This window comes from Lithobates pipiens, unplaced genomic scaffold (genome assembly GCF_037356315.1).
Source record: "Lithobates pipiens isolate NorthernLeopardFrog02 unplaced genomic scaffold, aLitPip1_a1.2 Scaffold_16, whole genome shotgun sequence".
NCBI lineage: Eukaryota > Metazoa > Chordata > Amphibia > Anura > Ranidae > Lithobates > Lithobates pipiens.
Genome location: NW_027507748.1, coordinates 60,133,261 through 60,148,853, shown reverse-complemented (window position 1 = coordinate 60,148,853; position 15,593 = coordinate 60,133,261). Strand labels below are relative to the sequence as shown.

Sequence of the window (15,593 nt, the reverse complement as noted above, 5' to 3'; positions counted from 1 at the left end):
TATTGAACAAAAAAACACAATTTTGCATTTAAAAAAAAAAAAAAAATGTAACTAAAAAAAATATGCAGCAGCCGAAAAAAAGCATAGATGAGAACGCGTCCCATAGGAAACCATGTATACGAGCTGTAGTGCGTTTCTGCAAAAAGCACCAAAAAAACACATAGATGTGAACCAGGTCAAAGATGTTTAGTAACATAATGGGGTTAAAAAAACTAAAAGGAGCCCTTCATTGTACAAAAAATACAGATAATCACTACTGTAAGGGCCGGTTCACACAGCGAGGCGATGCGAGGCGACACGGCTCGCCTCGCCGCGCTCCCGCAAGTCGCCCCCGTTCTGTACAATGGAACCGTTCTGAGAGGAGCGACTCGAGTCGCTCCGACTCAGAAAAAAGGTTCCTGTACTACTTCGGGGCGACTTCGGGGGCGACTTGCATTGACTTCTATACAGAAGTCCTCTGCAAGTCGCCGCTGAGGTCCCCGCAGGTCGCGGCGAGGCAAGTCGGAGACGCCTCGCCGCGCCTCGCTGTGTGAACCGGCCCTAAGGGGTTCATTTTTTTTTTATTTATTTTTTTTACTGTAGAACTGTGAAAGTAATATTTACAGTAGCGATTATTTTCTCTTTTTGTACTATTAAGGACTAACTACTTCTTTTTTTTTATTTATTTATTTTTTTAACCCCATTATGTTACTGACCGATCGATTATGAAAATAGTAATCAATTTAATTTTATAATCGATTAGTTGTTTTTCAGCCCTACGGGACTTTACTATAGATTTTTCGGCAATCAGAGCTTCTCCCTAAATGGAACTTTCCTCGAGGTGGTTTATGAGCGGCAACCACAATTTCCCAAGGACACCAGTAAGAACAGATTTGCTGCTGCTTCCAAATTGGTCACCCAATGCTACTGCTACTACTTTGTACTACTGTTATATCTCTTTTTACTTTTTGAATAACTAATAAAAACGATTGAAATAGAGTGGACGTATTCTGGTCCTACCTATTGGGCACTTATTTGACAAAGTGGTCAACATATGAATTCTGCATTTGTTCATTTTTTCTGTTGTATTTACACTTCCTGATGTATGATGGCATTCATTATTCAGAATGGGTATGATTGCTGTACACAGTAGGCTCAGGTTCACACTGAGCTGTGGGAATGAAGCTGATTTCACTCCATGTCAGTCCCGATTTTGGCCCATGATTTCAGACATCTGTGTGGGTTTCTGCACAGATGTCAATGGAAATCGCACCCTGAAATCGCAAAAAGTAGTATAGAAACTACTTTTTGAAATCTGTGCGGCGCCACAAATGCAGCGTTGCACTGATTAAGGGTGGTACCATTGCCGCCGATTTGACATGTCAAATCCATATAGTTTGGGCTGGGTGTAACAAGATGTCCGTTGCTGGCTTACTGCAGCCAAGTGCAAAGTGTAGCAATTTAGGCCTTGCAGCATACTTACTAGATGTTAAATGACATGAATGATGAGAGGCAAGGAAGGATTTTGCCATGCTATATGCATGGCAAAATCCTTCCTCTCCTCCTCATTCATGTCATCATTAATGTCAGCACAGTGGGTGTCGGAGCTCGCGGCTTTATCCTATAAGCCTCTCTATTTGGTCTTACACAAGGATAAGGTGGTTCTCTGTCTTTGTCCCTCCTGATCCTCATTCAGGATATGCTGAATTTCCACCTGAATGTGTCCATGACCTTTACACCCTGAGGCGGTTGCTCTGCACTCCTTGGATGTGGTTCATGTATACTTGTCTGCTATGACTTCCTTGCAGAGGTTGGATTTTCTTTTTCTGATGGTGAATGGTCCCCAGGTAACATCTAGTGGCCTCCTCTGCCACTATTTCCCAAGAGATTTGGCTGAAGATTGCTCAGATTTGTATCATTAGGGATCATTGGGGATCAGGCTCCTACCTTCCCTATTACGGTGCACTCCACCAAGGCGATTAGTGCCTCTTGGGCGTTCTGACATTAGGCGCCTGTGACTCAGGTTTGCAAGGTGACTACCTGGTCGTTTGTGATATTTGGTAAAAGTGTGCACAAAGTTAATGTGTTCGCACCGTTGGATGCTTGTTTTGGCTGCAAGGTTTGGGTGGTTGGCATGTTTGCCTGGTTTCTTCTGGTTTTTTTGTTTGCCCACCACCTCATTGAAGCACTGCTTTCGGATGTTCCTATGGTCAAGAAGAGATGAGCAATGAACGTAAGAGAATGTATTTTATTTTTATTTTTTTTGTTACTCGCCATTAAATCCTTTTCTCCGAGTTCATTGATATTTATTTTAATTTGTACCTATTTGCATCTGCCTGGCTTGCCTATAGCAGGGAGGGGGGACTTTGAGCTTCTGCTAATGGTTCTGAAAGCTACCTTTGCCACTCATTGCACCAGCTATTCACAGCCCAACATGGAACGCGCGTCTCATGTCTGCATTCCTAAATGTTCCCTTTTCTATAGGACTTCTCTGCCTCCTAGATAATGATTGTCATCAAGTGTAATAAATTGTTTTATTCATCGCTTTTCAACCAGTTATTGAATGGTCACAGTGTTGGCATTGTAAGCTCCTACCTCTATGGACCACCAAACCTTGGAAATGAATGTCGTCCTATTTTGCTGGGCAGGGTAGGCTTATTCCTTGGAAAGAAGGCATTGGGCTGACTTTGCAATAGGTTTGGAAAGTTGAGTGCATGTTATGTGTAACTCTACTGGTATAATTGCTCAAAATCTTTCTTTATTCTGAGCTGACCAAACATCTGAAAAATGACATTAAGCCTGCTGAGGGAGTGCCTGTTTGGCACTCTAAACATTTCTGGAAGAACCACAGGTATTTTATGTATTTGCATGGTTTTCAAAGCAGAAAAAATCACATGGAATGTGCATGTATTACAGAAATGTACTGCATATGTGTGAGATCCTTCCAGAAATACCCTCAGCTCCTACCTTTTACTATAATGATAACACAATCCCTCTGCTGTATTGAAATCCCTGTGGTCAACCCTGTCCAGACCTGTTCTTTCCCCTCCCATTTATATAACATATCTGGGAGGGCTTCTTTAGTCCAGTAGGGGATAACTTGGGCAGGACTGATAACGTCACTCAGGATTTCAGTGCGGCTGAAGCAGAGTTGTCGTCTCCTTACAGAAAGTTAGGATCCTATGCAGTGGCAGTGTGTCCGTACGGGCGCTGCCACCCCTCTATCACCAATAAAGGCATGCATTGCATGACTCTGTCTATGGCTGCCGCTGCCACCCCCTATTCAGACCCCGGCCCCTTTTCAGGCACCTGAATTACAGTGATAGAGTATTTTTTTTTTTTTTTTTTTAAGCGCGGTTCTAATGTGCTTCAAAAAAGTTAAACGGCGAGTGCCATGCTTGGCTCAGTTGACTCAGCTGTGTTAGAAAAGTGAATGAATATTCAAACACTGAACCGCCTTTCCGCCAAACAGGTGCTCGGGTCTGTTACCCATCACCTGATTGGCTGAAACGACAGGTGCTGTGATTGGACACCTATCGGGCATCCAATCATAGGAGAGGACTGGAGGAGCGGACAGGAGAAGACATGGAAGAAACCACTCGCCACCATCACCCACTGCCCCACCGAGACAGGCTAAGTGCTGGGCACAGTGGCTGCGTTTGATGGCACAGTGAGGCCGCAATTGATGTGTGTTTTTTTTTTTTTTTTTTTTTCAGGTTGTTTGCCCCCCCCCCCCTAAAAAAAAATTTGAGCACAAGCCGCCACTAATTTTATGGCAATCTGACAGGATCAACAACACATATTTTAACCAGATGTAAATGTGCATGTATTGCAGAGATGTCCTGCATATTTATGTATTTTAACGCCTATATGTACTCTTCCTTTTGACTGGTTAGTACCTGTAGGGTTACTTGGCTATACCTTTTATTTGGCAAAGTCAAAGGAAAGCTTTGCATACAAAGCTTGCTGAGATTCCGATCTGTGCCTGGTGAATGCCATGAACATCTCACACAGTGTACTGGCATCTTCCCAGCAACTTTTTTTTTGTCATCATTCGGCTTTTGTTTGAGCCTTTTTGTGTTACTTTTTTCTCTTCATCGTCTTTTGTATACTGTGTCTTCCATCAGCCTTGTACATAATAGTTAATAAGGTGCCCTACTTCTTCTTATTCAAGGCAGGCTAGTCTATATTATGAAGAATTTAGTGACAGCAGTTGGCAAAGTTTGGTGTGATTTGCCTTAAAGCGGCAGAAAACTGCAGTTGTAGATGGCGGGGGGGAAACTGCAGCGAGGCAAGGTCATATTGTGATAGTATGCATCACATACTACAATATGAGAGACTTGCCTTCAAAAGACCTCCAACGCTGCTCTGTCTCCACTGAGGGGGCTTCCATCTACCCCCACCCCACCCCCCCCCCCCCCCCCCCCAGTCTTCTACATGAGTGAGACTCAATGATGTGACTCCTGTGCATGCACTGGCTCTGAGGGTCGGGCACAGTATGCCAGACCTTCAGAATGCATGCACCACCGGTGATGTCAACGGATGCATGCACTCTAAATATCTCCTAAAGAGTGCAAGATGGGAGATATTCACAGTACTGTAGGTATAAGTGGTAGAACAGAGCTTACTGTCATTTTTTAAAGGAAGCCTTGTTCTGATAAGTTTTGAAGTGGTCATTACTGATCTCTCCTTCTGACAATGCTAGTTCCTCGGTTATCATTCTATTAAACTGTGTTAAATATTTTGAGTCTCTGACCCCTAGCAAGTGTGTTCTAAAGTTTGCTACACTTAAAGTGGTATTAAACTCCTCTGCTCAAAATACAGGCTTAAGTCATAATGTACTAGTGAACACCACATACTAGCATGTTATGACAGACTTGCCTACCAATGGAGCCCACCAGCTCCCCCGTCTCTGCCATCTTCGGTCTTCCTTTCTGGGTTTAGTATCTTTTGAAAGCTTGAATGGCCGGGCTGTAGTGATGTCACTCCTGCACATGGAAGTCGAATCGCACCAGCACACACACAGTAGGCTGTCCTAAGCTGCGCATGTGTGGCTCAAATCACATTGTCCACTGACAGATGGGGGGAAAGGAGGGCATTTATGACAGAAGAGACCTCTGGGTCTCTTCAGTTATAAAAACCCAGCCTAGCAGCAGATTTAAACTAGCAAGACTTTACTACCATTTTCTTGCATGCTTGTTCTCGTCAGTGAAACAAAGGATTGAGCTAGTGGATCGACATGACGGTAACTAGCTCTTACCGAAGGTCAACCATGACAGCCCCTATTTCTGTCAGCATGGATTTAAAAAAAAAAAAAGTATGTAAGATCTTTTTCCATTTGAAGTTGATTGATGATTGCGCTTATCTGTTAGCAGTTATGTCAGCCCTGTCCAGTTTTCTTGTTGGACTACAAACCACCTTTGTCTTGCGTTTATGGAGGTGGGGACAAAAAGTGGCTCCTACGTTCTCATACACTTGTCCTAGAGCAGGGATAGGCAACTTTGGCACTCCAGCTGTGGTGAAACTACAAATCCCTTCATGCCTCTGGCTCCAGAAGTCATGCCTGTGATTGTTGGGGTCTTGCAATGTCTCATAGGACTTGTAGTTTCACCACAGCTGGAGGGCCGTGGTTGCCTACCCCTGTTGTAAAGCAGTTGTCTCCAAACTGGCCCTTTGCATGCCTTTTGTCCAGCCCTTGGGGCACTGCTCCTCCTCCCAGTGACTCCAAAGCTGAGGCTCCTTTCCTTCCCTGACACCAAGAGTGGGATACGTTTCCTCCCACTACTCACCACAGCCACTATGTAATGTCATTTATTTACTCCCACTGGCCACCAAGTCTAAGAAATTACCTGCTGCCACTGACTCTGGCATTTCCAACGCCCACTTGCCACTGTCCAGCCCCCCCCAGGTCTATAAACTGGCCCTTCATTTAGAAAATTTGGAGATCCTTGTCCTACCTAGAGTAACAGCATTGCTTCTTCATAGATGCATTACTAGAGAGTGTTGTCCGCAAGTTCACCGGGTGAAAATACTCTTTAAAAACAGAACAACCTCCACATCTGAAGACTGCTGCTACACATTAAACTTTACCAACCCCCCAGAAAAATGTGATGCCACCTAAAACTGACCACCACCGAGAATTTCTTGTCAAAATAAGAGGTTATATTTACCTGCTCTGTGCAATGATATTATTTGTATATTGTTTAAAAAATACTTTAATAGGCATATTTATTGATCGTTGCTTCATTCCTTATAATCAACACTCGTGGATGAGCCTTAATGTTCAATACCACATTCCTTTTGTGAACTGTCCCAGAATAAAACCTCAGTGCGTCCTCAGAATAATGTCTGAGACTGACAAGCCAAGTGAGCGATGTGCACGATGACTATCCCAAGCCAAAGCTGTTCAGGTGCACAGTACACAGTTCTTCAGAATCAGGCCTCATGCACATGGGCCACCTGCATTTAGCGGTGGTCTTTCCCTTGTTCTGTGCACATTCATTGCAGGGCTATGGACTCGGCAATTGTCTTGATGACAGGACCTAAGACTGGTGGAGCATGGGGCGGGAGATACGGGCACCAGTCTAGCAGTAGAGAGGAGGAGCGGATTGGATAAATCACCTTTGTGCCCCCTGGACCTAAACAAGCAATTAACCCTTGCATTGGGGGCACAACTGCACTCCTATTTTTTTTACTCCTGTTTCCCAGAGTTGGAATTTAAAGTGTATGTAAATCCTAATGATAAACTTCTCACATTTTGCTACTGTTTTTCTTTCTGTTTAAATATGTAATTAGAAGCATTTTAAAATATCTGAATGGAAAAAAAAAAAGTTTGAGTGGGGAGTAATAGGTAGTGACACCTGACTTTGGACTGCTGACGTACAATGAACTAGCTGTTAGTAATAGAAGCACTAATGAGGTGGACTAATCCTTGAGCCAAGCCTGGTGTATGTGGGGTGAACAAAATGTAATTATTTTCAGTGGAGGGCATGTATGAAAATGTGAAGGTTTAAGCAATTGTAGCCTTTTTGTTGCAAGCGCATGTATTTGTTCCTGAAGTTATTTTTTACACAGTTTACTTTTTAGGCCGAGTTCACACTGGTATGACACAACTGATGTATGACTGTCATCCTACTTTGCCCTGCCACATCGGTCCTGCTTCCATCCTACTTGAATAAACGGCATCCGATTTTGCTCTGACTTTGGTCAAAAGGACAAGTTGGACTATCTCAATCAAAACAATCCCAGTTTGACATAAATTCTCTTTCCTTCTGTAATAGTCACCATGCTGGATGTTAAAAGTCGGATGGTTAGGCCCCTTTCCAACTGGGGCGCATTGCAGGCGCTACAGTGCTAAAAATAGCACCTGCAAATCGCCCTGAAACAGCCGATGCTGTCTCTCCATTGTGAAAGCAGGATGGCTTCCACACTGGAGCGGTGCGCTTGCAGGATGGTCAAAAAAGTCCTGCAAGCAGCATCTTTGGAGCGCTGTAGGAGCAGTGTATTTACCGCTCCTAAAGTGCCCCTTCCCATAAAAAACAATGGGGCAGCACTGCAAACCTGCTTGCAAAGCGCCGCTGCATCGGCGCTTTGTGGGTGGTTTTAACCTTTTTTTGGCCGCTAGCGGGGGTTAAAACTGCCCTGCTTGCAGCCAAATAGCGCCACTACGACTACGGTAAATCGCCGTTAAATATAGCGCCACTTTACCGCCATCACCTGCAACGCCGCAGTGCGAAAGTAGCCTAAGGATGTGTATCTGACTTTGATCTGTCAGACCGACTTTTGTCGGGCCAGTTAAGATGGCTCTCATAGGGAACCATTGATTTTTACACGTCATGCGTCAGTCAGAGCGTATGTCACACCAGTATGAACCGGGCATTGTTGTATTTCATATAGTAGTCTGACTTGTCTGTTAGTGATTCACCAAGATAGACTAGTTGTGAGTTTTCTGAATGTCTGTCTGTTTCTGCTTTTATTCTTTCATTCCTACTCACCAGATTGTAAAGCTATCCTGGTTAATATGGCCAGATATGGTATTAAGCAGTTCCAGACCGCCCCACTTACATATACTGTGGCAGGGTGGCCCAGCTGCGCAAAATCACATACAGGTATGTGTTTTTGTGCATAAGCCAATGGGGGTGCGCAATTGCGTGCTGATTGGCTCCCCTCTGTGTCCAATCAGTGGGTCCAGTGGACGTGATGTCCATCCGCCACCCATAATTGCACACCACAGACAGAGTACGGCACCCTGCTGATGTAAACAAGGAGACCACTGTTCTGTCAGGCATGGACACTGCAATCTTGTGTTTTCTGCTAATCTGAAACACAGATCACTGTGTTCATGCAGTGAGCCAATCATCCCCCCCACCCACAGTAAGAAAGCACAAACATTGAATACACTTAACCCTTTGATCGCGCCTGATGTTAACTCCTTCCCTGCCAGTGCCCTTTATACAATGTCAGTGTATTGCATCATTTTAGCACTGATCACTGTAATAATCTCATTGGTTCCCAAAAAAGTGTCAGGTGTCCGATCTGTCCGCAATCCCACTACAAAAAAACGCTGATCGTGGCCATTACTAGTAAAATAAATAAATAAAAATGCCATAAATCTATCCCTTACTTTGTAGACACTATAACCTTTGCACAAACCAATAAATATACGCTAATTGCGATTTTTATTTTTTATTTTTCCAAAAATATGTAGCCGAATACATAATGGCTTAAATCCTATGAAGAAATTTTGGCTTTTTAAAGATTTTTTTTCTTTATTGGATATGTTTTATAGCAGAAAGTAAAAAATATTGCCCCCCCAAATTGTCACCCTTCTTTGTTTATAGCAAAAAAAATAAAAAACACAAAGATGATCAAATACCACCACTAAAAGAAAGCTCTATTTGGGGGGGAAGGACAAATCGATAAAAAAAAAAGGATAAATCGATTTTATTTGGGTACAGCGCTACATGACCGCACAATTGTCAGTAATGCAGTGCTGTAATGCAAAAAAATGGCCTGGTCGGGAAGTGGGTAAAACCTTCCAGGGCTGAAGTGGTTAGAAGGTGCGCCCAAGCTGAAGTTTTCACACTGGCTACAGTCATACAAGAAGGGATGGGACATTTTTCATGGCAAGCTTTTATTTTATAATATGGTCAATGACGAGTGGAGATGACAGTTTCTGTTGGTGTGGGGTAGACTCTCTTCTTTCTAAAAGTTGCCTTCATGTTTTGAGTTTCTTTACAATAGATTAGGTTACAATTAACAAGATTTTTATATCTTTCTTTTGCAGGCACTATCTAGCCAGCTAAACGGGCACCAAAATGGCTCAATTTGCAGCAGGTCCTTTTGGGGGTAAGATCATGTCCAGTCTGAATGCTTCACATAAAGGCAGGACATACTTTGCTTTCACTTGTGTCAACACATTGTGTATTTTTTGAATGTGTGTGTGTGTGTGTGTGTGTGTGTGTGTGTTTTTCCCGTGTTTTTTTTTTTTTGTGGGGCTCTTCAAATGAATTAAAGCTTACAACGATCAGCCGTAACTATATGATCACTGCCAGATTAAGTGAATATTATTGATTTTATCTCGTTACAATGGCATCTGAACGTTAGTGGGTTATCAGGAAGCAAGTAAACATGTTGCCCCTGAAGTTGATTTGTTGGAAGCAGAAAAAAATGGACATTGTGGTTCGTTGTCTAAGGGACTGCGTAACCACAGACCGGTCAAGGGGTCCATGCTGATCCATGCTCAAGGTCTAAAGCACCTACATTAAGGGTCACTAAAGGAATTTTTTTTTTTTTAAATAACAAACATGCTATACTTAACTCCACTGTGCAGCTCGTTTTGCACAGAGTGGCCCCGAACCTGGTCTTCTGGGGGTCCCTCGGCGGCTGTCTCGGCTCCCTCCCGCAAGGACTCCACAACTGCATGCGAGCTCCCTCGCGTGATGTGGTGTGCTTGCGGGTGCCCTCCCGTGATACAGCTGGCGGCCGTAGCCACTCGCTGTATCACTCGCCCCGCCGACCAGCGCACCACATCATTGGATGTGATTGATGGCAGCGCGAGCCAATGGCTGCGCTGCTTTCAATCCATCCACTCTAGCCAATCAACGGCCAGGGTGAGCGGCGAAGAAGACGTCGGGGGCGAGCGCAGGACTTTCGAGGGGTCAGGTAAGTAAAACGAGGGGGATAGGGGGGCCGGCACTTTCAGATGTTTTTACCTTTACAACCCCTTTAGGCACGTGAGCATCAGAACTGGGCAGTGGAGGAAGGTGGCTTGGTCTGAGGAGTCACATTTGTTTTTACATCATGTGAATGGTCAGGTCAAGAAGAAAAGCCAGCGGCGGCATGTGATGCTTTGGGCAATGTTCAGCTGTGGGAAACCTTGGGTCCTGCCATTGATGTTACTTGATCGATACCACCTAAACATTGTTGCTGACCAAGTACACCTCTTCATGAAAAGGATGTCTCTTTCAGCAGGATAATGACCCTACCACTCTGCAAGTATGGTATGAGAAACTCAACAACACACAAGTTCAAAGTGTTGACTTGACCTCCCAAATTCTCCAGATCTCAAACCAATCCAGCATCTGCGGGATGGAAACGAGTCCAATACATGAAGGCCCCACCTCACAACTTACATGACTTGAAAGATTTGCTACTGATGGCTTGGTGCCAGATACTGCAGCATACCTTCAGAGGTCTAGTGGAGTTCATGCCACTAGGGGTCAGGGCTGTTTTGTTGCCAAAATGGAGACCTACTCCGTATTAGGCGGGCAATCCTAAAGTTATAACTAGATCAGTAATATTAAAGCAGGGGTGTTGCAAAACTCCAAGTCCCAATCATGACTCATGCCTGTGGGAGTCATGTAACTGGCAGCTTTGCAATGCCTCATGGTACTTGTAGTTCCACAACAGCTGAAGGGCAGCCAGTTTGACACCTGTGAATTGTAAATAACAAGCATGTTATACTTACCTGCTCTGTGCAGTGGTTTTGCACAGAGAAGCCCCGATCCTTCTTTTCTCGGGTCTCCCACCTGCACTCCTGGCCTCTTCATCCTGCCGAGTGCCCCTGCAGCAGGCAACTGTGGTCAGCCCAGCCCCCTCTCTGTCCTCTTTGGCTCACAGTGGAACAGCAGTTGGAGCCAATGGCGCCCGCTGCTGTCTCAGCCAATGAGGGAGAATTCCTGGACAGCTGAGGCTCTTGTGCAACGTTGCTGGATCAAGATGGCGCTCAGGTAAGTATTAGGGGGGGATGCTGCACACAGAAGGCTTTTTATCTTAGTTCATAGAATGAATTAAGATAAAGAAACCTGCCTTCAGAACCACTTTAACTTTTTCACTGGGGTAGCTTAATAACAAGTAGAGCTAAAATACTTGGCTTCCCAAAAAAGTTGCTGATTGTTAATGCTAGGGTACTCATTGTAATATCTACTGAATTGGAGGATCAGAGATCAAATGAGCTGTCCCTCCATTCAGTACAGTTCCTTTGACCAAATTCTTAGACGTCTGGTTATATGGGGAGCACTGAAGGGAGCCTAGAATAGTGTCCAAGCAAATGGGGCACATTTTTCTCTGTACATATGTCGTTTTGGCACAAATATTACATGCATACAGTGTATGGGCAAGATTTTTCTGTTTGATCTTGCTTCCAGGAAAATCCTACGTAAAATCCTGCATCCATATACCTGAGAAAATGTATTTTTCTTTAAACAAAGATGGGGGGTGGGGATGACAAAGTAACATTAAAATGGAATATCAGCCACAAAGTTAAAAAATAAAATAAAAAATGGACCCCTGCAGGTAATGTCATAATGTGTATTCAAATAGTGTAACTGCGCTAATCCACACAAGTGCTGATGCAATAAACAGGAACAGATTCTGGACAGCCGCACTCTTAAAAAGTAGCCTTCTTTTATTTAGAAAATTCACATAAAAAAAAAAAAAAAAAAAAAAAAAATCAAAGATGGAAATCACAGCAGACAGTGCGAAACGTCAGCTATTTTTGTCTGCTGTGATTTCCATCCTTGATTTTTTTTTTTTTTTATGTGAAATTTCTAAATAAAAGAAGGCTACTTTTTAAGAGTGCGGCTGTCCAGAATCTGTTCCTGTTTATTGCTAATAGCAATTGCTAGCACCTATGACTTCCGAACCCGAGAGAAGGATTTATTACCTGTTTGTTTTTCCTAGAGAGGGGATATCTTTTTTCCTATTTCAGATTTATGAAGTGCTGATGCAATATTACCACTAATACGGATTTTATACCTTGTATGCCAACATTACCAGTTAAATACACAAACTATAAAGTGCAACGTAACAAAGTGCCAAATATCATAAAGTGCAATATATCACAACCTAAAACCATAAGCAGGTTGTTATATATATTGCACTTTATATTTGTTCAGCACTTGTTTGGATTAGCACAGTTAAACTATTTTGAATATATATATTTTTTTCCTGAATCTATGATATAGGGCATTTTAACTGCAGCAGATCAATTTGTATTATTATATTATACATCTTATATTTTATATATTTTTTGCACCGGGGACACAATTTCACACAATGCCATAATGTGCTAGCATGCATCGCATACTAGCAGATTATGACACTTGCCTTATTATATACAGGATATATATATAGCACCAGTGCAGTGCTTTGAAACATGGGAGCAAACAGTACAGTTATATTACAATTCTATACAGGAGGAATCAGAGGGCCCTTCTTGTTTATAGATTACAATCCTAAAACAAAGCCCTCCAGCACGCTGTCCCAGTGGACAGAGCTTCCATCTGGGTTTGTGCAATGACATGCTGTCCCTTAAAGTGGTTGTAAACCCTTACAAACCACTTTGACCTACAGGTAAACCTAGATTAAGGCTTACCTGTAGGTCTAAGAAATATCTCCTAAACCTACACGGTTTAGGAGATATTTGTCGAAAGACGGGCACCTCTGTCTACGGCGCTTGCGCCGTAGACAGCGGCGCGCAGGTGCACTGAGCGCGCTGCTGTCAACGGCGATATGCCGCGAGTGGCGGCTCCCGTGCGCATGCACGGGAGTGACGTCATTGCGGCTTCGCCGAATGACAGCCGCGGAGCAGCAAGACCCACCGAGAAGATGGACGCTCGGAACTACAGGGGACAGCGGTGACTTCGCTGACTCCTGTGTCAGGTAAGTGACACATAATGGACTACTATGCGATGCATAGTAGTCCATTATGCTTTACCTTTGCAGGGAATCAAAGAGGAAGTAAACCCATCAGGGTTTACTTCCTCTTTAAAAGCACATCGTATATTGTCATTTTCAATTCTTTCCTCGGCCAAATGTTGCGGCCCCTGGCGATGTTAAATGCGTTCTCACCTAAAATACAGAAAGAAAATATATAAATAAAATAAAAAAGCAGAGTTTATTACCACTTTAAAGAAAACACTATTGCATTTTTTGTGGCTACAGATTTTACAGGCTTTCTCCCTAATGGGTGCGTTTTTAAAGGCTGGCTTCCAGCCACAATGAATGGTAGTCTGGATCAGTCAACAAGTCTTATGGTAGTTCTGGAGCTTGCTGCGTCCTGACGTCTGGTATGTTGTGATGGCAGTTCAGCATCTTTTGGGGTGCCAGCCAGTGCTGCAATTGGACTCTTAGCTACCTGGTCAAATTCACGTAAAACACATGGTATAGAAAAATACATGGATAGTCTTACTTTTGGTGCACTGGTCACATTTGTGCATGTGTTTGCTGTTTTTTACCAGTGGATCTGCTTATTAGAAGCCTGTGCCAGGAAAAAAGTGATGTACAGGGGTTATTGTATTTGTTCTCAGGAGCTGAAGCAATCATCGATCAGCACAGTTGCATTTGCATGTGTACTAGCCACATGACTCATTTTAATATGAAAAATGTTAAATTCATGTGGCAGCCAGCCAGTTGAGTGCGTGAACACAAATTAATTTCGCCTTTGTAACAAATGGTGTTCAGGAGCTGATAATATACTGCAGGTCTTTACTATTGTCACACAAATCTGTAATTTCTTAAAGTGGTTGTAAAGCCTTAATGTTACTAAACCCAGGTCCCTGTATTAACTCTATCTGGTCTCCCACAGTACACAGAATATGGAAATGCAATTATTTTAGTAAATGTAAACTGCTAAATCCCTTTTCAGCAGTTAGAGTAGTCTCGTTACTTCTATTAGTGTCCAGTTAAAGCTTGTAGGAGGAGTTTTCGTTCTACTCTGTCCTATGAGGCTGCAAGACCCCTGACCTTCTGTCTGGACAGTGCCGATTTGCCCTGTGCTGATCACTTGCACTTTCCCAAGAAAAAAAAACCCTCTAGCAATATACACAAAACTGAGCATGTGCAGCTTTCCCCCCAAGGCTTTGTTCTATCAGCAGATTGGGGACAGTGGAAGAAGGGGAAGATCAGAAAAGACAGGATCAAACAGCCTTTTTATACAATGCAGAGGATTAACCCTTTAGGTTCCATAGTGAGTATAACAAGAATGCTTTACTGCATATACAGACTGATTTTACTGTTGTGGGTTTAGTATCACTTTGACCTATGGTAAATGCTTGAGCGTCCGGTTAGTTGGACGTCGCTGACCAGTGAGGGTGCAGGCTGAAGAAAGGTCCATCCAGACCCAAAGCATACTGCAAAACAGAAAAATATGACTTGACCGCCACACACCTCAACCGGCCCGAATGGTAAGCAAGTAAAAGCAGCCTCAGCTTGATTCATCCAGACCACAACTCCGAGCTTTTACTTACTTGTTTATCACTCAGGCTGGGTGAGGTGTGCGGTGGTCGGATTATCTTTTTCCGGCTTATAGTAACACTTTGAAGTGGAACTTCACCCAGAAGAGGAAGTTCAGCTTGTTTGCATCCCCCCCCCCCCAGGAACCTACTCCCACTTCCGGTCAGATGCACCACAGCTATCTGAGACAGAAGTTCAGCCCCCCTCCTTCCCCTGCAGTCTTCTGGGAAACCTTACAGGACAATTCACAAGGTGCAGCACGGCTCGCACATGTGCCGTAGGAAAGTGGCTGTGAAGCTGCAAGGCTTTACTTTCTGTTCCCCTTACTTGAGATTCTGGCGCCTGCACCTGAGGACATTGCTGGATCCATGGACTGGTTAGTGTCCTTGTGTTAAAAGTCAGCAGCTACAGTATTTGTATCAATTTTTTTTTTGGGGGGGGGGGGGGGGGTAACCTAAGGTTTTTTTTTTTTTACCTTAATGCATTAAGGTAAAAAACTTTCTGTGCCAGAGAAACCCCTGTGCCCCCCCCCCCCCCTATACTTACCTTTCTTGTGATGTGCACAAGCTCTCTCTCCCTTTATTCACTTGCACTGTTGTCAGATTATGTGACCTGGGGCTCAGGATTGTGTCCACATAATTACCCCCATAGAAAGCGGTTTTCTGGAGGGGGGGGGGGCAGCGCAGGTTGGGGACCTCCAGAAGAGGTGGATCTTTGCTGCTTTGTGCAAAACCGTTATACAGAGCAGCTAAGTATGACATGTTTGTTATTTTAATACATAAAACCTTGGAAGTATGTATTTGAACATTTTGAATAAATAGTCGCCTACTTACTACATCTATTTCATTTTAATCCCTTGTGTGTTTTTATTTCTTCCC

The 15,593-nt window shown here is 43.6% G+C and overlaps 1 protein-coding gene across 4 annotated transcripts in view; it reads left to right on the top strand.

The window, feature by feature from the left end:
* The window catches only part of ITSN1 (intersectin 1), a 249,840-nt gene that overhangs the window by 40,813 nt on the left and 193,434 nt on the right, over window positions 1–15,593 (top strand). For all 4 annotated transcript variants that reach the window (XM_077479948.1, XM_077479947.1, XM_077479949.1 and 1 more), the window contains exon 2: window positions 9,266–9,327. In XM_077479948.1, coding sequence (XP_077336074.1) covers window positions 9,297–9,327 — 31 coding nt within the window. In that variant the 5' untranslated portion in view covers window positions 9,266–9,296. The remainder of the gene's footprint in view (window positions 1–9,265; window positions 9,328–15,593) is intronic.